The 20,654-nt window shown below is 71.9% G+C and overlaps 11 protein-coding genes across 11 annotated transcripts; 5 read left to right on the plus strand and 6 right to left on the minus strand.

The window, feature by feature from the left end:
* Positions 1 to 287: 287 nt before the first annotated feature.
* Positions 288 to 1,492, minus strand: V1510DRAFT_422034 (uncharacterized protein). Its single transcript, XM_066934720.1, has one exon. It carries the CDS (start codon positions 1,290 to 1,292, stop codon positions 318 to 320), a length of 975 nt encoding a protein of 324 aa, XP_066787089.1. The 5' UTR covers positions 1,293 to 1,492; the 3' UTR covers positions 288 to 317.
* Positions 1,493 to 2,643: 1,151 nt separating this feature from the next.
* Positions 2,644 to 4,650, plus strand: V1510DRAFT_404724 (rRNA processing/ribosome biogenesis-domain-containing protein; the record flags this gene model as incomplete). The annotated part of the gene is made up of 2 exons (XM_066932277.1): positions 2,644 to 2,931; positions 2,965 to 4,650. 2 exons carry the CDS (start codon positions 2,644 to 2,646, stop codon positions 4,648 to 4,650), a joined length of 1,974 nt encoding a protein of 657 aa, XP_066787090.1.
* On the minus strand, positions 4,414 to 5,395 carry V1510DRAFT_431810 (thymidylate kinase-domain-containing protein). The gene is made up of 2 exons (XM_066935449.1): positions 5,194 to 5,395; positions 4,414 to 5,164 (listed from the first exon to the last, which is right to left on the minus strand). The coding sequence occupies exons 1-2, from the start codon at positions 5,324 to 5,326 to the stop codon at positions 4,671 to 4,673; spliced, it is 627 nt and encodes a 208-aa protein (XP_066787091.1). The 5' UTR covers positions 5,327 to 5,395; the 3' UTR covers positions 4,414 to 4,670.
* A 1,024-nt stretch (positions 5,396 to 6,419) lies between these two features.
* V1510DRAFT_369460 (2Fe-2S ferredoxin-type domain-containing protein) lies at positions 6,420 to 6,974 on the plus strand (the record flags this gene model as incomplete). Its single annotated transcript, XM_066931394.1, has 3 exons — positions 6,420 to 6,565; positions 6,598 to 6,704; positions 6,736 to 6,974. 3 exons carry the CDS (start codon positions 6,420 to 6,422, stop codon positions 6,972 to 6,974), a joined length of 492 nt encoding a protein of 163 aa, XP_066787092.1.
* A 34-nt stretch (positions 6,975 to 7,008) lies between these two features.
* On the minus strand, positions 7,009 to 7,416 carry V1510DRAFT_354897 (Rrp15p-domain-containing protein; the record flags this gene model as incomplete). The annotated part of the gene is made up of 1 exon (XM_066930889.1): positions 7,009 to 7,416. A coding segment is annotated over one exon (408 nt), but the record flags the coding sequence as incomplete, so codon positions are not given.
* A 1,211-nt stretch (positions 7,417 to 8,627) lies between these two features.
* Positions 8,628 to 9,628, plus strand: V1510DRAFT_422043 (uncharacterized protein). The gene has a single exon (XM_066934721.1). It carries the CDS (start codon positions 8,776 to 8,778, stop codon positions 9,541 to 9,543), a length of 768 nt encoding a protein of 255 aa, XP_066787094.1. The 5' UTR covers positions 8,628 to 8,775; the 3' UTR covers positions 9,544 to 9,628.
* A 289-nt stretch (positions 9,629 to 9,917) lies between these two features.
* Positions 9,918 to 10,841, plus strand: V1510DRAFT_422045 (Trm7p). The gene has a single exon (XM_066934722.1). It carries the CDS (start codon positions 9,931 to 9,933, stop codon positions 10,786 to 10,788), a length of 858 nt encoding a protein of 285 aa, XP_066787095.1. The 5' UTR covers positions 9,918 to 9,930; the 3' UTR covers positions 10,789 to 10,841.
* Positions 10,562 to 12,143, minus strand: V1510DRAFT_245314 (RNA 3'-terminal phosphate cyclase/enolpyruvate transferase). Its single transcript, XM_066930556.1, has 3 exons — positions 11,868 to 12,143; positions 11,767 to 11,838; positions 10,562 to 11,735 (listed from the first exon to the last, which is right to left on the minus strand). The coding sequence occupies exons 1-3, from the start codon at positions 11,995 to 11,997 to the stop codon at positions 10,798 to 10,800; spliced, it is 1,140 nt and encodes a 379-aa protein (XP_066787096.1). The 5' UTR covers positions 11,998 to 12,143; the 3' UTR covers positions 10,562 to 10,797.
* Positions 12,144 to 12,305: 162 nt separating this feature from the next.
* On the plus strand, positions 12,306 to 13,767 carry V1510DRAFT_431816 (uncharacterized protein; the record flags this gene model as incomplete). Its single annotated transcript, XM_066935450.1, has 2 exons — positions 12,306 to 13,711; positions 13,740 to 13,767. 2 exons carry the CDS (start codon positions 12,306 to 12,308, stop codon positions 13,765 to 13,767), a joined length of 1,434 nt encoding a protein of 477 aa, XP_066787097.1.
* Positions 13,768 to 13,857: 90 nt separating this feature from the next.
* V1510DRAFT_422049 (uncharacterized protein) lies at positions 13,858 to 16,047 on the minus strand. Its single transcript, XM_066934723.1, has one exon. It carries the CDS (start codon positions 15,842 to 15,844, stop codon positions 13,919 to 13,921), a length of 1,926 nt encoding a protein of 641 aa, XP_066787098.1. The 5' UTR covers positions 15,845 to 16,047; the 3' UTR covers positions 13,858 to 13,918.
* Positions 16,048 to 16,513: 466 nt separating this feature from the next.
* V1510DRAFT_422051 (C2 domain-containing protein) lies at positions 16,514 to 20,431 on the minus strand. Its single transcript, XM_066934724.1, has 2 exons — positions 20,247 to 20,431; positions 16,514 to 20,213 (listed from the first exon to the last, which is right to left on the minus strand). Exons 1-2 carry the CDS (start codon positions 20,325 to 20,327, stop codon positions 16,650 to 16,652), a joined length of 3,645 nt encoding a protein of 1,214 aa, XP_066787099.1. The 5' UTR covers positions 20,328 to 20,431; the 3' UTR covers positions 16,514 to 16,649.
* Between the last annotated feature and the right edge of the window lie 223 nt (positions 20,432 to 20,654).

Raw genomic sequence — 20,654 nt, forward strand, 5'->3', positions numbered from 1 at the left:
CCACCCCCGCCCCCACATCCCCTTTTTCATCAGGCGGCGACCCCCGAGATCTCCCCCCGCTTCTACCCTCCTGCCGCTCCTGAAGGTGTCCGCCTCGGGCGGCGACTCCGTCGAGGGTGGCTGCCCTGCGGGCAGAATGAGAGGGAGATGAGCCGCAGGCCGTGCGGCTCAGAGACCTCAGTGCAACCTGCCCGCAGGGCAGCCACCCCCGACGGAGTCGCCGCCGGAGGCTCGTGCACCCGTGAGCCGCACAGCGTGCGGCTGAGGAGCCGCGCCGCACGGGCGAGTCAACAGACAAAATCAATGCATTCGTGCACTCACACGCTACAGACGTCCCAGGAGCGCACGGCGCGGGTCTCCTCCAGACGGACGCAGCGCCAGAGCGCGTCGCGCATCTTGGAGTCGACGGCCATGTCGCCGTAGATGGAGCCGAGCAGCATCCAGGCCTCGGCGTTGGCGTGGCCGCGGTGGCGGGTGCAGGCCTCGAGCAGGACCAGGGCGCGGTCGCGAGCGACGGGCTGCTCGGCCGGCGGGCGGGCGAGCAGCACGCCGGCAAGGCCGACGATGGCCGGCACGTGGGTGACCGAGAGGGTGAGCGCGGCGTCGAAGCAGGCCATCGCCTTGGCGGGCTCGTGGCGCGCGGCGTGCAGCAGGCCGCGCTCGGTGTAGACGTCCTCGCCGGGCCCGCCCATCTTCTCGGCCTCGCCGACGGCGGACGCGCACTCGGCGTAGAGCTCGCTGCGGCGGAAGAGGCCGGCGACGAGGAGCCAGATGAGGCGCAGGCAGCGCCTGGAGACCGAGCGCAGCGCGTTGTTGTCGAGCTGGAGCGAGTTGCGCAGCAGGCGCTGGCCGCCGTTGCGGTTGCGCTCGATGATGGACTCGGCGAGCGAGCCCGCGGGCTTGGTGCGGACCGACAGCGCCGACTTCTTGCGGCGGATCGAGGGGATGAACGAGCGGCGCGAGCGCACGCTGGCGTTGTCCTTGATCAGCGCCGGGCCGGGCGCGAGGAGGTGGGGGCGCTCGGGCGCGGGCTCGTCGTCGTCCGCGAACGGCTCGTCGTCGTCGTTCTCGTCGACGGGGGTGCGCGGGGGCTCGCGCGCGCGCCGGCGCATGTTCATCTGGACCGAGAGCGTGGTCATGGACGCCTCGTAGATCTGCGACTCGACGGTGTCGTCGTCGGACGTGAAGAGCTCGGAGTAGAGCGCAAAGACCTCGGAGACCGAGTCGAGCGCGCGCTGGGGGCCGCCGACGGCCTCGAGCAGCGCCATCTCGGTCTTCTTGATCTCGAGCATGGCCTGGCGGTCGGCGAGCGAGACGCGCGCGCCGGCCTCCTTGGAGAACACGGCCGCGGCGCGGCAGACGGCGATGGCGTCGTCGTAGCGCTCGGCGGCCGACAGCACCAGCGCGTGCAGGTGCTGCAGGCGCACGTGGCCGGCGTCGACCGCGCGGCCGCGCGCGACGAGCGCGGCCGCGCGGTCGCGGTCCTGCGTCTCGGCCGCCAGCAGCGCGGCCTCGTACAGCGCCTCGACGTTGGCCGGGTGGTCGGCCAGCGCGCGCTCGTACGCGGCCGCGGCCGCGGCCGCCAGCGCCGGCCGCTCGTCGAACCGCACGGTCTCGCGCACCAGCGCCGAGTACGCGTCGCCCACGGCCAGCCACGCGGTCGAGCGCGCGCCCGCCGCGCCGCCGGCCGCGCCGTCCTCCGCGCCGTCCTCGAGCCACGCCCGCAGCGTGTCGGCCAGCGCCCGCGCGTCCTCGTGCTTGCGCACGTCACGCACCAGCATCTCCACGCCCTCCGCCACGGCCACGAACGTCGCGCCCGCCTCGTCGACCTCGGCCAGCGCGCTGCCCTTCGCCGCCCGCACCCGCGCCGCCTGCACCAGGTCCACGTACGTCCGCAGCGCGCGCTCGGCCTCGCCAAAGTACCGCAGCGCGCACATCAGCGTCAGCATGTACCGCAGCAGCCGCTGCGAGTGGTACGTCTGCGTGCCGACCTTGTACAGGAACTCCAGGATGTTCTTGGCGTCCTGCCGGTCGCGGTGGGTCGTGTTCCAGTTCTTCATCAGGATCTCGGCCAGCTCCACCACCGGCGGCTCCTTCTCGGCCGCGGTCGGGAACCGGCCGTGCGCCATCAGGCTCTTCTCGAGCTCCCGCGACACCGCCGACACCTCCTTGCGCAGGCCCATGTTGTACGGCGCGTCCTCGAGCGCGCGCGAGAGCCGCCAGAGCTTGTCAAACATGCCGCCCGTGTCCGCCGCCGGCGGCGCCGCCGCCGCCCGTGGGCCCGCCGTGCTCATTGTCCGTGTGCCGTGCGCGCTGGCGCGCCAGGTGTCGTGATCGTGCGCTGCGGATGTGCGGCCGGGCGCTCCGGTCTGCCGCTCGCTTCGGCTCGTGCCCGCGCTGGGCTGTGTGCGCAGCAATCAGCGCCCGCCCAGGGTGCGCGCCGTTGCCGTCTGCGTGCCTGCACCGCCGGGTCGCGTGCGGTGTCGTGCTCGTGTCGAGAGAGGCCAGGAGCTGCTGCGGCCTGGCTGGGGGGTGAGGATAAGTTGAGCCGCACGATCGCGATGTTTGGTACGCATTCCTGCACCGGCTCTGACCGGCCTCTGAAAAATCCGGCCGGGCACCTACACACGCCCGCTCACTGCAATGGCCGGGCTCAGCGGAGCCCTGGCCCTCGTGGCAATCGACCGCGAGGGCGACCTCGACACCACCGGGCCGTTTGCCGTCGGATCGGTCGATGGCCGGACCGTGGCCGCGGCCGACGCGGCCGCCGTGGCCAAGCTGCGCGGCCGCGCGGCCGCGCTGGCGGCCGCGCGCACCCCCGCCGCGCGCCGGACGGGCCTCCAGCTCATGGCCGCCCTGCTGCGGGCCGACTGGGAGACCGTGGGCGCGCACGCGGCGCCGTGGCTGCGGATCGTCGTGCCGCTTGTCCAGGTAGGCGAAAAAATTTGCACCGGCTGACCGCAGCGCCCCGACGCCGAGACCGTGGCCGACGCGATCGCGGCCGCCACGGCCGTGCTGGAGACCGCGCACGGCAAGCCGACGGTCGTGCGCGAGGCCGTCACGCCGGCGCTGCCGGCGCTGACGACGGCGCTGGTGGCCGCGGCCGAAACGGCGCCGGCGGAATCTCTGGCCGCGCTGGCCACCGCCATCCAGCTGTACCCGACGACGAGCCGGCCGGCGGCCGGCAAGGCGCGCGGGCGGGCGGCGGCGGTGCTGAACGGCGGCGCGGCGTCGGCGCAGGCGGCGGCGGCGGCCACGACCCTGCTGGCCGTCGTCCACCGCGTGGGCAAGGACCCGGCGGCCGAGTGGCGGGCGGACGTGCTGGCGACCGTGCGCGAGACGCAGACGGCGGTGGCCGGCGCGCTGGCCGCCGTGGACCGCCCGTTCGCCGCGGAGGCGGGCTGGGCCGACACGGTCGCGGTCGACGGCCCGATCGCGGGCGCCGCGCGCGTGGAGACGCTCGTGGCCGTGCTGCGCGCACTGCTGGCACACGCGCCGGCGGACGGCGCGCAGGTCCCGCTGGGCGAGCTGGTCGGCCTGGCCGACAGCGTGCTGGCCGTGGACGGCCGGGCCGAGTTCCGCCCGACGGCCGGCCGCAGCGACCGCGATCTGGCGCTGGTGGCTGCGGCGCGCGCCCAGACGGCTCTGTGCGGCCTGCTGGCCGACCTGGCGCGCGGCGCGGGGCCGCTGCTGGCCCAGCACACGTACACGCTGGTGGCCGGGCTGGCGGCGGTGCCGAGCCTGGCCTGGCCGCCGCTGGACGCGGCCGCGCGCGCGTTCCTGGCCGCGTTTCTGCCGGCCGTGGGCGCGCTGCCGGCCGATCTCGTGCCTGAGCTGGCGCCCCACGTCGACGGCGCCCTGGCCTGCCTGGACCCGGCGCCGGCCGCCGGCGCGGCCGCGCTGGCCGACTTCACGACGGCGCCGGCCGCGTTTGCGCGCGCGCCGACGCCGGCCGCGCGCGCGGCCGACGTGCGGTTCCTGACCGCCGTCGTCCGGCACGTGCCGGCGCTGGCGCGCGGCCTGCGCGCGCGCGTCGACCGTTTTGCCGTGCGCAACGCCGTGCGCACGCCGGCCGATGAGGAGCTGCTGGCGGCGTGCGTGCTGTACCCGGGCGACCACACCCGGTACAGCGTGCTGCCGCTGGCCGCCAGTCGGCTGCCGCCGACGAGCATGTGGCTGGACTGCCTGGTGCATCCGCGGCTGCCGCCGACGCAGCTGCCGACGGCCGAGCGCCGGGCGGCGGTCGGCCTGGACGACCTGGACGAGCTGGCGGCGGTGCCGGTCGAGGCCGAGGCCGAGGCCGAGCCCACGCCCGAGCCCACGCCCGAGCCCGAGCCCGCGCCGCTGCCGGCCCGCGTCGAGCTCGCCACGACCGTCGCCGTCCCGGCGTACGCGGACTCTGTGCGCGCCGCAGCCACGGCCACGGCCACGGCCACCGTCACGGCCACGGCCGTCGTCGCGGTCGAGCCAGTCGAGCCGGTCCTGCCGGCCGAGGCCCTGCCGGCCGCCGGCCCCGCCGCGCTCGCGCCCGCCCCGCCCAAGCGCTCCTCCTCGCCCCCGCCCGACGCCCACAAGCGCCAGAAAACAGACGACGACTCGGACTTTGAGATGCCCGAGATCGACGTCGGCATGTCGTCCGACGACGACTAGCTGTACATACATTTTTGTTACTACTCAAACACGCCCACCGCCGCCGGCACCGCCAGCGCGTCCACCGCCGCCGCCAGCTCGGCCGCAATGGTCTCGATGTCGCGGCCGGCGTCCACCACGACCACGTTCGGCAGCATCTCGGCCAGCGTCTCCAGAAACAGCCCGCGGACCTTGGTCTGGAACTCGCCGATCTCGTACCGCTCGCCGCCGTAGCCCGCCCGCTCGCCCGCCTTGGCCGGGTCCAGGTCCAGGAAGAACGTGATGTCCGGCGCCGGCAGGCCCACGTCCGGCGCGCGGCACCACGCCGCGTCCAGGCCCTTGGCCGCCGAAAAGCACACGCCCGACGCGACGTACCGGTCCAGCACCACGTCCACGCCCGCCGCCAGCTGCTCGCGCATCCATCCGGCCAGCTCCCACCGGTTGGCCGAGAACAGCAGGTGGATGGCCTCGTCCGAGAGCTCCTGCTGCGCGCGCAGGTACGCGTCGATCGTCTTGCCGAGCTCTGTGGTCCGGTCTGCGTCAGCGAGTCGCGCAAGCACGTACCTGGGAACTTCTGCGCCACCGCCGACCCGCGCTCGTTCAGGTGGCTGACCAGCCGCGCCACCTGCGTCGTCTTGCCGGAGCGGTCGAGGCCCTCGAGCAGTATCAGCCGGCCGCGGGGGAGTGTGGACGCCATTGCGGGTCTGCTGGTCGCGCGCGCGCTATACGCGCCTCGCGTGGCGCCGAGCCGCACGGCCTGCGGCGCGGGCCGTCGGCTGCATGCGTCTGCACGCACCCGTGTCCGTGCGCGTCTGTGGCTGGGGGGACGCCTATCCGACAGCTGTGGCTGACGCGTGCCGCACGCGCCACCGTGCTCCAGCGTGGCCGCGGACAGGGCTCGTGGGCGAGCCTCCGGCGGCGACTCCGTCGAGGGTGCGCCCTGCGGGCGGCTTGGGCCTCTAACGAGCCTCCGGCGGCGACTCCGTCGAGGGTGCGCCCTGCGGGCGGCTTGGGCTTATAACGAGCCTCCGGCGGCGACTCCGTCGAGGGTGGCTGCCCTTCGGGCAGGGTACACGATCAATCGAGCGGCACCGGCTCACCTGCCCGAAGGGCAGCCACCCTCGACGGAGTCGCCGCCGGAGGCTCGCTCGGATGGCTGCCCTGCGGGCGGTCGCACGTCAAACGAGCCGCACAGTATGCGGCTCACCTGCCCGAAGGGCAGCCACCCTCGACGGAGTCGCCGCCGGAGGCTCGCCGGCTCTGTCGGACTACGTGGCCTACGGCTGGGCCGCGTGATCTGTGCAACCTTCCGCCGGCAGCGACCCCCACGCAGTCGCCGGGTCGCACCGATCAAGCAGGACTGCCAAACGAGCCACGGTCGTTGTGGCTGCAGCCAGGCCCAGCCGCGCAACCCTAAAGTCCGAGCACTCCGCTGTGCGACGGTGCGGCGCGCGGCTATATGCAGGCGAGGCGTACGGATAGCATGGTTGGGACGACTAGCACGCGAATAAGCTGGACGTGATTGGCCCGCGCCCGCGCCCGTGCCCCGCCGGCCAGCCGCCAGACCGGCCGCAGGCCGCGCCGAGCGGCGCGCGCGGCCGGCGCGCGTGACGGCGGCCCGGGCCGGGCGCGCGCGCAGCCGCGGCGTCACGAGGGAATGTGGCACAACCGTCGCGCGGCGCGGCCGGCGACCCCAAACTCCGGCGCCAAAAATTTTTTACCGCAACTCCCCACAACCCCCAAGGCGACGCACGATGAGCTTGGTTAGAATGGTCGGACGCGCGCCCCGGATGGCGTGCGTGCGCGGGATCGTGCGGCCGTGGGCCGGCGCGCGGCCGGCGTGCGCCGCGCGGCCGCCGCCGTCGCTGGCGCGGCCGCTGTCGGCGTCGGTGCCGGCGCTGCACGGCCATGTGCACACGCCCAAGGCCGGCGAAGAGTGAGTGGGCGCCGGCGCGGAGCTGACGGCAGGGTGCACATCACGTTCGTGACCAAGGAGGGCGAGCGCGTCGAGATCGAGGCCGCCGAGGGCGACAACCTGCTCGACCTGGCGCAGGCCAACGACCTCGACATGGAGGGTGAGTGGGCGCGCGGGCGCGCTGACGGCAGGCGCGTGCGGCGGCTCGTGTGCGTGCTCGACGTGCCACGTCGTCGTCGAGTCGGACCACTACGACGCCATGGAGGAGCCCGACGACGACGAGAACGACATGCTCGACCTGGCCTTCGGCCTGACCGAGACGTCGCGGCTGGGCTGCCAGGTGCGCGTGTCGCGCGCGCTCGACGGGCTCGTCGTGTCGCTGCCGCAGATGACGCGCAACCTGCAGGCGAGCGACTTTGCCAAACGGTGAACTTTTGTACATACAGCATAATCTATTCTCCTCCCCGCTGAGCCGCCAGCACGGCGTTGAAGAGCTTGACGACGCCGCGCTTGGCCGTGCGCCGGAGCCCGCGCTCGCGCTCGCTGACCTCGCGCGCGGCCTCGGCGGCCGGGCCGGTCGCGTCGCCGGTGAGCGGGTTGCGGACGCGCTCCTGGTCGAGCCGGGCCCGCCGCTCGGCCTTGAGGGCGCGCCGGGCGCGCGCCTCGAGCTTGGCCGCGTCGGCGTCCTGGGCCGTGCCGCGCGCGCGGACGAGGACGGGGTCGCGCCGGTCGTGCGCCTTGAGGTGCGAGCCCAGGATCGCGGTCATGGCCGTGGAGAAGCTGGCGGCGTCCGCCTTCTTGCGGGCGACGGCGGGCTTCTCGCCCATGCGCTCGATGTCCGACTCGTCGTCCTCGTCGTCCGACGCGGCGTCCGAGCCCGAGGCGCCGGACGCTGCGGAATCGGTCTCGCTGGCGATGTCGGACGCGGCCTCGATGTCGAACTCGTCGGCGGGCGCGTCCGAGAGGTCTTCCGAGGCGCCGTCGCTGTCGGCGGACGCCGCGTCGGCGCCGTCCTCGGCGGCCGACGCCTCGCTGGCCGAGCCGCTGGCGGCGGCGGCCTCGGCCTCGTGGTCCGGCTCGCTGGCGGCGTCGCTGGCGGCCTCTTCGTCCATGATCTCGTCGCCCTCGTCGCTCCCGGCGCTCGCGTCGTCCTCCGCCGGCTTGGCCCGGCCCCCGGCCCGGCCGCCGGCCTTGCCGGCCGCCTTGGCGCCCTCGCCGGCCCGGCCCCGGCCCCGCACGTCCTTCCGCACGCCGGCCGGCCGCGCCTTCAGCACGTCCTTGCCTTTTCCAGCCGCCGCCGGCGCCCGCACGCCCCCCTTGGCGCCCGCGCCGCCCGCCGGCGCCCGCCCGCCGCGTCCCGCCGTCTTGGTCTGCGTTTTTCTCGCAGCTACCGGCATTTCTCTGTAAATCAACGCTCGAGATCGCCGACGTGGAAAAATTTCTCACCGCCGCACTTTTTCGACAAGTCCCAACGCCGCACCGCGGATTATCACCAAACCGGGATCTCTCGGTTTCTTCCAGCTTTGGCCGTATCGCACGGCGCACACGCATCCGCAGACCCTCACGCGCGACCTGGAACCAGGCCGTGACGACTCGCATCCGGTGCCACAACCCCGTCCGCTTCGCCCGCGTCCCGGACGCAGCATCTCCGGCCTTAACCTCGGGCCCGGCCCAGACTCGCAGCCGAAATGGCCGCGTCCAAGCATCCGCTGCGGCCCTACGTCGTCGGCGGCGACTACCAGGTCGTCAGCGTCGGCGGCACGGCCGGCCGCGCGGCGGGCGGCCGCGGCGGCGCGGGCAACTCGTCGATCCTGGCCGATCTGGACTACGCGGACTACATCGAGCTGCCAAACACCACGGACGTGTTCCGGTCGCTGACGCACGCCGCGCTCGTGCGGTACTCGGGCACCTTCCTCGGCCAGCCGTTCGAGGTCGGCAAGATGATCCTGCAGTGCGGGCTGTACGAGCGGCCGCGGACGACGCTGTCGTCGCTGGCGCCGGCGCGGCCGGCCGCGGTGGCGTCGTCGTCGGACGACGACGCGGACGACGTCGACTACTTCTCGACCGCAGGCTCGTCGAGCTCGGCCGCGCCGCGGCGGCGCCGCGGCAGCCGGCGCAAGGCCGCGCGGCGCGTGCACTCGTCGTCGGACGAGCCGTCGTCGCCGGGCGTGCGGCGCACGCGCCGCAAGGCGCCCGACGCCGACCCCGCGCTGCGCGCGCACCGCCCGGTCATGCAGGGCGTGCTGTCCGCGCTCTGGACCAAGGACGGGCCGTGGGGGATCTGGCGGGGGACCAACATCTCGTTCCTGCAGACCGTCGCGGCCTCCACGCTCGACTCGTGGCTCTCGGCCTTCTTCTCGGCCGTGTGCTCCCTGCCGGACCCCGCCGTGCTCGACTCGCTGTCGGACTCGCCGCGGCCGCTGCTCGCCCTCGTCGTCTCGCTCGCCGCCAGCACGCTGACGTCGCTGGCGCTGGCGCCGCTCGACATCGTCCGCACGAAGCTCATCCTCACGCCGCCGGACGCGCAGCCGCGCTCCATCGCGGCCTCGCTCCAGTGCCTGCCGTCGCTGCTGTGCCCGGCGCACCTCGCGCTGCCCACCGTCCTGCTCTCGGCCGTGCCCAAGGCCGTCGCGCGCGGCGCCCCGGTGCTCTTCCGCATGCGCTGGGCCGTCGACGCCCTCACCGCGCCCGCGCTCTACAACGTGCTCTCGCTGGGCGCGGCCGTGCTCGAGCTCAGCGTGCGCCTGCCGCTCGAGACCGTGCTGCGCCGCGGCCAGCTCGCCTACGTCGGCGTCAAGCGCACCGTGGTCCCGGTGGGCGCCTACCGCGGCGTCCTGGGGACCATGTGGGACGTGCTCTCGGCCGAGGACAACGGCGTCACCGGCTGGGAGGGCCTGTGGCGCGGCTGGCGCCTGGGCGTCCTGGGCGTGCTCGGCACCTGGGGCTTCCGGGCCATGCGCTCGAGCTCGCTCGACCTGGGGCGCGAGGAGCGCTTCTAGCTGCGCCACAGCGCGCCACCAGCCGCACCCCGTGCGGCGCACCCGCGCTTTTGGATACACCCCGCTCAATGAACTTCTGCCATCACCCGGCCCGCCGCACGCCGTGCGGCTGGCCTGCTGTAGTCCGCCACCACCAGCCACCGGCCGCGCCGGGCGGCTATGCGCCACAGCGGCTATACGCCTCTGCCCGCAGGGCAGCTACCCTCGACGGAGTCGCCGCCGGAGGCTCGTCCACTGGCCACTACATGAGCCTCCGGCAGCCACTCCGTCGAGGGTGGGCTTGGCAGTGCGCCGCACGGCGTGCGGCATGTAGCCGCCGGGCACGTGACCGCGGCCCGGCGTGCGGCGCCACGACAAATTTTGCATCCGCGCAGGCAACACGGCAAGATGGGCAAGTGCAGCAAGGACAAGCGGGACCTGTACTACCGCAAGGCCAAGGAGCAGGGGTGGCGGGCGCGGTCGGCGTTCAAGCTGCTCCAGCTCAACTCGCAGTTCGGGCTGCTCGACGGGGTCTCGCGCGTGGTCGATCTCTGTGCGGCGCCGGGGTCGTGGAGCCAGGTGCTGGCGCGGACGCTGCCGGCGGACACGGCCAAGATCGTGTCGGTGGACCTGCAGCCGATTGCGCCGATCGAGGGCGTCGTGACGCTGCAGGCGGACATCACGCACCGGTCGACGCTGGAGAGCATCTTCGAGCTGTTCGGGGGCGAGCCCGCGGACCTGGTGATCTCGGACGGCGCGCCGGACGTGACGGGCCTGCACGACCTGGACGAGTACATCCAGGCGCAGCTGCTGCTGTCGGCGCTGTCGCTGGCGACGAGCATGCTCAAGCCGGGCGGCGCGTTCGTGGCCAAGATCTTCCGGGGGCGGGACGTGGACCTGCTGTACTCGCAGCTGGCGCTGCTGTTTGAGCGGGTGGCGTGCGCCAAGCCGCGGTCGTCGCGCGCGTCGTCGCTCGAGGCGTTCGTGGTGTGCCAGGGCTACGTGCCGCGGGCGGGGTGGGTGCCGCCGTCGCTGGCGGTGGCGGCGCGGCCGGCGCTGTGCGCGCCGCTGGTGCCGGCGTCGGCCGCGGCCGCGGCCGCGGAGCGCGTGGTGGCGCCGTTCGTGGCCTGCGGCGACCTGTCGGACTACGACGCGGACGCGTCGTACCCGGCGGCGGGCGCGGCCGCGCTGGACCCGGTGCAGGCGCCGACGGCGCCGCCGTACAAGACGGCGTTGGAGCTCAAGCGCCGGGGCGCGCTCAATTGATGTACATAACTATGCGATCTTCTTGCTGGCGTTGACAAAGCCGGCGCCCTTGATGCTGAGCACGTACTCGGCCGCCGCGGGCTCGGGCGCGGGCTCGGCCGAGCCGAAGCCGGCCCACTCCGCGTCGGCGTCGGCCGGCCGCAGCCGCGCCTCGGTGCCGAACAGCGCCTTGATGGCCCGCAGCAGGCGCACGAGCCCGGCGTCGATGGCGTCGCGGCCGAGCAGCACCCGGCCGACGTCCTCGCGGCCGAGCACCATCAGCACGACCAGCGCGCGCACCTGGTTGCGGCCGACCATGCCGCCGAGCGCGATCTCGTCCAGCAGCGCGCGCGCGGCGCGCTCGCCGACGTCCTCGGGCACGCCGCCGGCGCCGCCCACGGCCTCGGCCGAGATGCACCAGCCGGTCTTGGTCTCGGCGACCAGCGTGGCGCCGAAGCCGGGGCTGGCGCCGGACTCGTCGCCGCGCGCGGCGTCCGAGTAGATGAACGTCTCGCAGCCGGTGCCGGCCAGCACGCGCCGCGCGCCCTCGATGATGCGGTTGACGGTCGCCGGCGAGACCCGGGTCGAGTACGCGATGCCGCGCAGCTTGGCCACCACCGGCGCGCGCACGGCCGCGTGCAGCGTCTGCGCCTGCAGCACGACGTGCGGCAGGTACAGCTGGACCTCGCCGCCGCCGCCGGGCGGCGACCCGCGCTTGAGGATGCGCAGCTCCTGCCGCTGGATGCCGAACTTCTGGTACAGCGGGAAGATGGCGGTGCGGATCGTGTCGACGCCGATGTCCACGCCGTTGGACGTCACGCCCTTGAACGTCACCGACAGCGCGGCCTTGCCGAACGGCGCCAGCAGCAGCAGCGGCTCGATGTAGTAGCCCATGCCGCGCGAGAGGGGGCAGTTGTGCGTGTACGTGCCGTTGACGATCTGGCCTGGCCGGAAGACGACCGTGGTTCCTGGGGTCAGCGCCGCGCGCCGGGCACGTACCCGTCATGGAGATCTCGATCTTGGACCCGTTGGTCACGTTCTCGAGCAGCCGCAGGAACGACAGCTCGTAGTCTGCGTCAGCGTGGCCGGCGACTGCGTACCTCTGATGCCGGGGTTGACGTCGTCCGAGCGGATCCGCTCGATGCGGACGGGCCGGCCGGCCAGCGTGGCCAGCACCAGGCGCATGCGGAAGTCGACATGGCCCTGGAAGGCGACGGGCGGGGGAGCCATTGTATATAGCCGCAGGCGGAGGCGGGTGTGGCGGCGCTTGCGGTGCGGCGGGAGGGCTGCAGGCGGGCGCAAGGAGTGCAGGCGGGCGTGAGGCGTGCAGGCGGGTGAGCGCTGGCTGCGCGCTGGATCTGGTTCTGGCTGAACGGCGGTCGTGTGTCCGTCGGCGGCCTGCGTGTCGTGCGTCCGGTCGGGGCGATCTGCCGCGGGAAAAAATTTCGTTGGGAGATGAGCTTACCCGGCCATCGCGGCGGCGCGCTTACCCGGCTATCGCGAAAATTTCTTCGCCGCCGCCTCTACCAAACATCGCCATGTCTCCCCCCTCCGATCGCCCGGCCACGCCGGCCAAGGGCGCGCGCAGGGACGCCAAGGACCCCAAGGACCCCAAGGACCCGCCGGCCGTGTTCGAGGGCGAGCGCGACGTGCGCCTGCACATCGCGCCGCTGTCGGCGGCCGTCGCCAGCAAGCCAGAGGACCTCGAAAAGTACCTGACCCGGTTCGGCACGGCCGTCGGCCGGCTGTCGGTGCACGGCAAGCCGACCGTGGACACGGTGTTTGCGTACCTGACCGTGCGGATCACGGCGGCGAACCTGGCCAAGCTCAAGAAGGCGCTGAACGGCGTCAAGTTCAAGGGCACGGTCCTGCAGATCAGCGACGCCCGGCCGGACTACCGCGCGCGGATGGCCGCGGAGATTGCCGCGCGGCAGGCGGACGACGCGGCCGCGACGGCCGCGGCCGCTGCCGCCGCGACCGCGGCGGCCGCCGCCCCCCCGCCCTTCTGGGACGGCCCGGCCGGCCGGCCGTCCGGGATCGCCGTCCGCACGGCCATGCCGTGGCCGCTGGACCTCGTCGGCGAGCACCGGGTGGTGCCGCGCGACCCCAAGAAGCAGCCGGTGACGTTCCGGATCCGCGCGGGCGGCCGGGTGCGGCCGGTCAAGGGCGGCAAGAAGACCAAGCTCTGGGGCGTGCCGCGGCGGCCGGCGCCGGACGAGCCCAGCTACTCGTGGACGTACGACGACGAGTCCGCGACGTGGCGCGACGCCGCCGGCCGCACCGTGGAGGCCGTGGTGCGCGCGGCGGCGGCCGCGCCGGCCGAGCCGGCCGACGATCTGGCCGCCAAGCTCTTTGGCCGGCCCGAGCCCGAGCTCGACGCCGACCAGCGCGCGCGGCTGGACGAGGAGCGCCGCAACATCAAGGTGCTGGAGGGCCTGCTCGGCGACATGGGCGAGATCGCGGTCGTGGCGGCGGACGCCGAGCCGGCGGCGCCGGCCCTGGACGACGACGACGACGACGACCTGGCGGACCTGGTGCCGACGGCGCCAGCTGCGGCCGACGACTTTGACATGGCCGACGCCGCGTCCGACAGCGAGAGCTCCGAGGACGAGCTGTTCGACCGCAAGACGCTCAAGGTGGGCGGCGCGCTGGAGCTGGCGGCGGCAAAGGCGGCCGCCAAGGCGCGGGCGCAGGCGGACGCCCCCGCCCCGGCCGCGCCCAAGCCCGCCTCGGCCAACGACGAGAAGAACTCGTACCTCAAGACCATCTTCGACCCGGCCGCCGACACCGGCTTCGCCTTCTTCGGCGCCGACGAGCCCGAGCCCGAGGCGGCAGCCGCGCCCGCGCCCGCGCCCGCCGCCGCGCCCGCGCCGCCGCCCACAAACTACATCCAGACCGCCCGCAAGGCCGCCGGGGACCAGCCGCTGTTCTTCCCCCACCCCGAGTCGCACTTTCTGCATGCCAGCTCGCAGTTCGGCCGCCACCTGGCCCTGCCCATGACGCCCGAGGCCTGGGCCGCCGAGCTGGCCGAGCACAAGCCCGAATGGATCAGCAAGGCCCGGCGGCGGCGGCGCGACGCCGCGCGGCTCGCCCGCAAGTTCCGCGCGTCGCGTTTCCGCACTGCGCTCGCAGATTGATATGTACATATGCATCACAAGTAGCCATGGACCACGAAGCCGAACCGCGTCGGCGTGCCGTCGGCCTTGGCCACGCTGCGCACGTACACGACCTCGACCGCGGCGCCGGTCTCGGACGCCAGCGCGGCGCCGTCAAAGTGCGGCTCCGTGCAGAACACGGTCACGCCGACGATGCCGCCGGCGTCGCCGCCCAGGGCCGGCACGGCGTCCGCAGCCAGCACGGCGAACCACGTCTGGCCGTAGGCCGTCGCGGCCAGGCCGCGCACGGCCGTGCGCTCGACCGCCGTCGGCTCCTCAGCGTGCTTCTCGTTGACGCCCACGGCGACCCACTCGGCGCCGGCGCTCACCGGCAGCTGCCGCACCTCGACTGCGATCATGTCGCAGGTCCAGTGCGCCAGCGCCTCGGGCCGGCTCTGCCACAGCCGGCACGCGGCCTGGCGGTACGCCGGCGACGCCACGTAGGCCACCAGGTAGTAGAGCGCGCCCGTAAACTCGGGCCCGGCGCTGCCGTCGGCCGGCCCGGCGACCACGCTGGCCACGCGGGCCAGGTTCTGCAGCGACAGCACGGTCTGGGTCGCGTAGTCGTCCGGCGCCGGCAGCGTCAGGCTCGCCGGCACCAGCGGGATCTGGCCGGCCAGGTACGTGCACTCGCCGGCCGAGATCGCCTGGGAGTACGGCCCGATGTTGGCCGGCGCCCAGTAGCTGCGGCCCTGCACGTGCAGGCCCGTCCGCGGGCCGGCCGCGGCCGGCAGCCGCGCGCACACGGACAGCTGGACGCGGCAGCCGGCCGCCAGCTCGGTCGAGATGCACACCCGCGACGGCGGGTTCGGCGCGGCCGCGAAGTACGTCCGGTAGACCGCGTTGACGGCCGCAAAGTCGGCCATGGACGCCAGCAGCAGCGTGACGGACGAGATCGCAAACAGGTCGTCCGTGCCGGCCTCGGCCACCAGCAGCGCGCGCAGCCGGCCAAACACGGCCGCGGTCTCGTCGGCGACCGTGCGGTCCGGCGCCGGCGCCGTCACGTTCACGATCCGGACCGTGTCGGCCGAGCGGCCGACGGTGGTCACCGGCGTCTTGGCCGGCACCGGCGCCGCCGTCGGCGGCGCCGTCGGCTCGAACCCGGCCAGCGCCGCGTGCGCGTCGGCCAGCTGGCGGTCGATCAGCGGCGGCACGGCCACCGACGCCTCCCAGCCCGCCGCCGGCGGCTTGTCCTCGGCGTGTGCGTCCACGTGCAGGTACGCGACGTCGTCGGCCGAGTGCACAACGGCCTCGGTCCGGTCGATCACCAGCCGCCGGGCAAACACGGGCGCGTCCAGCACCAGCGTCTCGTACTCGCCGCCCTCGCCGCACACGTGCAGGCCGTACCGGTCGTGCAGCCGGCCGAGCAGCGGCCGCATCTGGCCGATGGTCTGGCCCAGGTGCGCCCGCGTCAGCCCGACGCCGGCCGTCTTGATCAGCCGCGCGTCCACGCCGGCCGCAATCATCTCGTCCAGCAGCGCGCCCTGGTCCGCCCGCTGCCACAGGTACGCCAGCGCCACCAGCCCCAGCCGCCCGCACACGTTCTCCACGCGGGTGCGCTGGTACGTCGACAGAATCGCGCCCACCGCCACCGCCTCCACGTCCGGCCGGTCGGCCTTGACCGCCGCCAGCAGCCGGTACAGGTCCTCGGTCTCGTCCGCGTCCGCCGCGGCGTAGTCCAGCGCCTGGTTCACGGCCGTGCCGGTGATGGTCTCGCGCCACAGCGGCACCCCGAACGCCTCGCCGTAGTGGTCCACTGCCGACGAGCCCACGGTCTGGTACATGAAGCTGTCCAGCTCGTCTGCGGCCGCGGCCGGCGGCCGCAGGTTGGCCACGCCCACGAGCTCGTGGCCCTGCACCAGGCAGTGCATCACGTTGAAGCACGAGTCCTTGCCGCCGCTCACCAGAGCTACGAATTTCATTCTGTGCGTTAGCACTGCTACAACATGTGCCAGATCTTCTATAACGCATATCTATCGATCATAAATAAACGTCTCAAACCATTGGCGTATCAATCTTGCACTGACGCTTCGACGCAGCAACCGTCAGGCTGCGCCGTGCCCGAAGGCCTGTCTGTGCTGCCGTTGCCGGCTGGTTTGTTGGTAGCTTTTATTACTTACTTATATACAGATGGCGTTGGATCGACGCTTGCGAAATTTTTCGCTTTATACAGCAGCTGAGTCAGCGGGTGGGCGCCCTTCAGGGGTAATGTCTGTGCGCACCGCGCCGCACGGCGTGCGGCTCGGTGGCTATATGCGCCGGGGCATCTGCCCGCAGGGCAGCTACCCTCGACGGAGTCGCCGCCGGAGGCTCGCCGACAGCCTCCGGCGGCGACTCCGTCGAGGGTGGCCCTGCGGGGGCTATCACGGTGCGCCGCACGGCGTGCGGCTCGTTGCGGCTATATGCGCAATGAGAGCCTGCCCGCAGGGCAGCCACCCTCGACGGAGTCGCCGCCGGAGGCTGTTGATGCGCCGCACAGCGTGCGGCTCGGGCGGCTATATGCACCAGGGCATCTGCCCGCAGGGCAGCTACCCTCGACAGAGTCGCCGCCGGAGGCTGTCGGCGACGGCCACGAAGACCGCCCGCGCTCGTAGAAAAGACAGTGATTAAGCTACATACGCGCGACGCGACGTCGCTTTTGATATACATATAAGCAGGCAAAGTCCTGGTCAAAAAGAAAGAAAGACTAAAGATCGACAGATTTTCCCATTCAAAATGGCGCGAGGCCTATTGGCGGCTGGTGGCGGCGCTGCGGATGGAGCTGGCGTCGTCGCCGTTGAGGTGCTTCTCACGCTTGAAGCCGCGAGTGAACATGTGGGCGCCCTTCTTGACGCCGCCCGCAGCGAAGCCGACGCCCTTGATGGGCGCGCCGGCGACCGAGGTGACGACCTTGCCGGGCACAGCAAAGGTGCCCGAGAAGGTCGAGTTGCCCTGGTTGCTGCGGAGGACAAAGTCGGGCTTGAAGAGCAGACGCAGTCTGATCTGGCCGGACTTGCCGTCGAGCGGCAGGATGACGACCTTGGGCTCCATGGGCACAAGCTCGTCGAGCGGGATCTTGGCGGCGCCGAGGAAGTCGTCCTCGGCGGGGCCCATGTCCCAGTCGTACACGTTGACCTTGAAGTCCGAGTCGATCCGGTTGGTGACCTGGACGTCGAAGAACTCGTTCCACGCCGGCGTCAGGGTCTTCTTGATCGTGCGCGACTTGAAGACCTTGTCGCCCTCGAGCTCGAACACGGCGTAGGGGTCGGACTTGCCGCGGCGGTCGGCCGCGGGCAGGTCGGTCGCGTCCAGGACGTCGACGCGCAGGTTGCCCATGTTGTTGCGCGACTCGACCGGGTCCAGCTTCATGAGCACGGGGATGTACTTGAGCGAGATCTTGAGCGTGCTCACGCCGTCCCGGCCGTTCATCGAGATCGTCGTCGGGTTGTTGTACGCGTTCTTGAGCACGGCCAGGGTCGAGCCGGTGTAGGTCGCAATGACGCCCTCGTCGTCGTTGCGCAGCGCGCGCTCCTTGGTCGTCAGGCGCAGCTCGAAGCGCGACCACTCGAGCTGGCGCACGAGGCCGTCGCCGACCTCCTCCCACTTGGTGTGGCGGCCGGTGGAGCGCGACGACACGTACGACGGGTACAGGAAGTCGTCGAAGAAGACCTGGAAGAACGTCTCCGAGTGGCCGACCTGGCCCTCGATGACCTTGTAGACCAGCAGGCCCGAGTCGTACTTGAACAGCTCGTCCGGCGACAGCTTGAGCTTGGCCGGCTGCGCCGGCTCGGCCGACTCCTCGCCGACCTCGCCCGCGGCCGCGCCCTTGGCGCCCGACGGCTCCACCGGCTTGGACGCCAGCTTCTGGTCGGGCTTCTTGCTGTCGATCGCAGCCTTGGGCTGCTTCACGTCGGCGCTGCCCTCGGCGGCGGCCTCCTTGGCCTCCTCCGCGGCGGCCTTGGCCTCCTCGGCCTCCTCCTCCGGGTCGACCACGTTCAGCGTCGGGAAGAACGCGGCGGTGAAGGTGACCGTGCCCTTGGGCGACTTGCCCTGCATCAGCAGCGGCTCGACGTGCAGCGTCTGGTCGATGCACTCGATGTACTCGCCCTGCGCGTTCTTCTTGAGGAACTTGGACACCGGGATCGTCACGCGGCCGAGCGTGCGGTCCTTGCCGGTGGTCTCGGCGTCCATGCACTCGAGCACGATCGTCTCGCGGTCGGACGTCACGGTCGCGTACACGACCTCGTTCCACACGGGCTCGAGCGTCGAGTGGTACGTCACCGTCCGGCTCTTCTGCACGTTGTTGACCATCACGCGCACGTACGGGTCGACCTTGCCGACCGTCTCGAGGTTGCGCAGCTCCTTGGCCGACTTGACGTAGAAGCGCATCACGCCGATCGGCGTCACGTAGCCGCCCGACGACGTCACGCCCTTGAGCGCGACCGGCTTCCACTGCGCCGTCAGGCGCACCTTGCCCTTGGGCGTCAGGTTGAACCAGTCGCCGCCCTTCTCGTTCGACGTGATCAGGTCTTCCAGCTTGATCTTGTACGTGCCCAGCACCGCGTCGCCCTGCGAGCCCTTGCCGTCGCGGATCTGCACCGCCAGCGACGCGCGCTGGCGGTTCGCGATGATGACCTCCTTGCCGTCGTCCCAGACCGGGTTGGTCGTGCGCTTGAGCGTCTTGGTCACGTGGATCTCCTTGCCGTCGAGCAGGTACACCGCGTACGGGTTGATGCTGCCCACCATGCGCTTGTTCTCGAGGTCCTTGGCCTGGTGCGCCGTGAAGCGCACGATACCCGTGTTCATCGGCGGCGGGTCCTCCTTGGTGCCGTCGTCGAGCACGCGGCCCTCGAGGATCGGGAAGTAGCGCGCCTCGAACGTGAGGTGGCCCTTGGTCTTCATGTTGTTGATCAGCGGCAGCGACTGGTTCTCCTGCTCCGGGTTCTGCTCGAGCGACGACAGCTGGAAGTTGGCCGTGCCGAGCAGGCGATCCTTGCGGATGTCGTTGAAGTCGTAGCACTCCAGGTTGAGCGTGTCCGACAGCGACTTGACCAGGATGAGCTTGGTCTCGTTCCACCGCGGCGTCACCGTGTCGCGCTTGATCGACGTGCGGCCGAGCTCCTCGTCGGTGCCCGACGCCGACAGCCGGATGTACGGGTCGACCGAGTTGCCGAGCATGTCGCCGCCCTTGAGGCCGTGGGCGTTGAAGATCGTGATCGCAAGCACGCCCACCGACGCGTCCAGACCGGCGCCGGCGAGCATCTGCTCGACGTTGACCGTGAACGCGTTGGGGTCGTAGAACATCGGGCCGATGTTGTCGTGCACCATCGACTTGATGAAGCCCTCGAGGCCGGGAATGAAGTTGATGTCGAAGCCGAACGTCTCGCCGCCGATCGGCTTGAGCACAAAGTCAAACTCCGGCGGGCGCAGGAACGAAACAGAGACGGTCTGGATGTGCGGGAACGACGTGATCAGCTTGATCTTGACCTGGATCAGGCCCTTGAACGACATGTCCTCCACCAGGATGGGCATGCCCTTGGACACGATGCCCTTGCCGATGCGGATCGACAGCTCCACGAGCGGGTTGACCTTGTCCTTGAGCTGGCGCGCCGTGAGGTCGGCGACGTCGTTGGGCGTGAACGAAAAGCCCCAGTCCATCACGACGACGTCCTCCTCGGTCTTGGGGTACGAGCGCACGAGGTCGATCCGCGGCGGCTTCGTGCCCACCGTGAACTTGGACAGCTCGAGCGAGTCGATGCCCGGCGGCGTCTGCGTGCCCGACAGCACCTGGTTGGCCGTGTCGATGACCATCTGGTTCAGCGTCGGCAGGTAGATCGCCCAGAACTTGACGATGAACGCGTTCAGCCACTCCATCGACTCGGCGTCCGTCTCGAGCTTGACCATGGCCGCCTCGCGCGCGACGTCGTCGCGCACGTTGCGGCGCACGCGGATGATCGACGTGCGGTAGTACGTCGACGTGAACGCCATGATGATGACAATCCACACCAGGCCGCCGCCCAGGCGGGCGACCAGCCACGACAGGAACGACGTCACGAAGATGACGGCCGCGTTGTGGTACCAGTCGCCGTAGAACTTCTCCTTGAGGTAGTACTCGATGAAGGTCACGCGGTCGCGCAGGTCCTCGTTGCCGTTTCTGAGGTTGCGCTCCTCCTCGATCCAGGCGCCGACGTTCTGCTTGAACCGGTCGACGGTGCCCAATTGCGGGCCCTTGGCGTTCGGGTCGAGCGAGGCCGAGACGGCCTCGTCAGCGGCGGCGGCCGGGGCGGCGGGCTTGCCGTTGGCCGTGCCGTTCTGCCGTCAGCGTCGGCCGCAGCGACCTCTTACCATCTTGGCGGGCGCGACGCCCTTGTCCGAGAACGTCTGGGGCGGCGCTCCGCTGGTGGAGTTTGCTACCGGCGCGGACATGATGGATGCGCGCTGGGTCAGAGTTAGCAGAGCTTTGCAGCGGGGGGGGTCGCCGTATTTCAGGCGCGGGCACGCTGCCGTCGGCCCGCCGCGCCGCTCACGCCGCGGCGCGCGGCGCGTGCGGCCGATCGGGTTGGCGCCGTGCGGCCGCGCTTAGGGCGCCGACTTACCAGGCGGGGGCTTGCTCGAGCTGGCTAGGAAGTTGCTGGCCAGCTGCTAGAATCTGCCCGATGTCGCTAGCACCGCCAGACTTTGCCTGTTTCGGGCGCGTGCGCTCAGTCGCCTTCGCTGAGCGCGCTACGTCGTCTGCTCCGGCGGACGACAAAT

Source organism: Dipodascopsis tothii (assembly GCF_038497935.1).
Source record: "Dipodascopsis tothii strain CBS 759.85 unplaced genomic scaffold V1510scaffold_34, whole genome shotgun sequence".
NCBI lineage: Eukaryota > Fungi > Ascomycota > Lipomycetes > Lipomycetales > Lipomycetaceae > Neoaidaea > Neoaidaea tothii.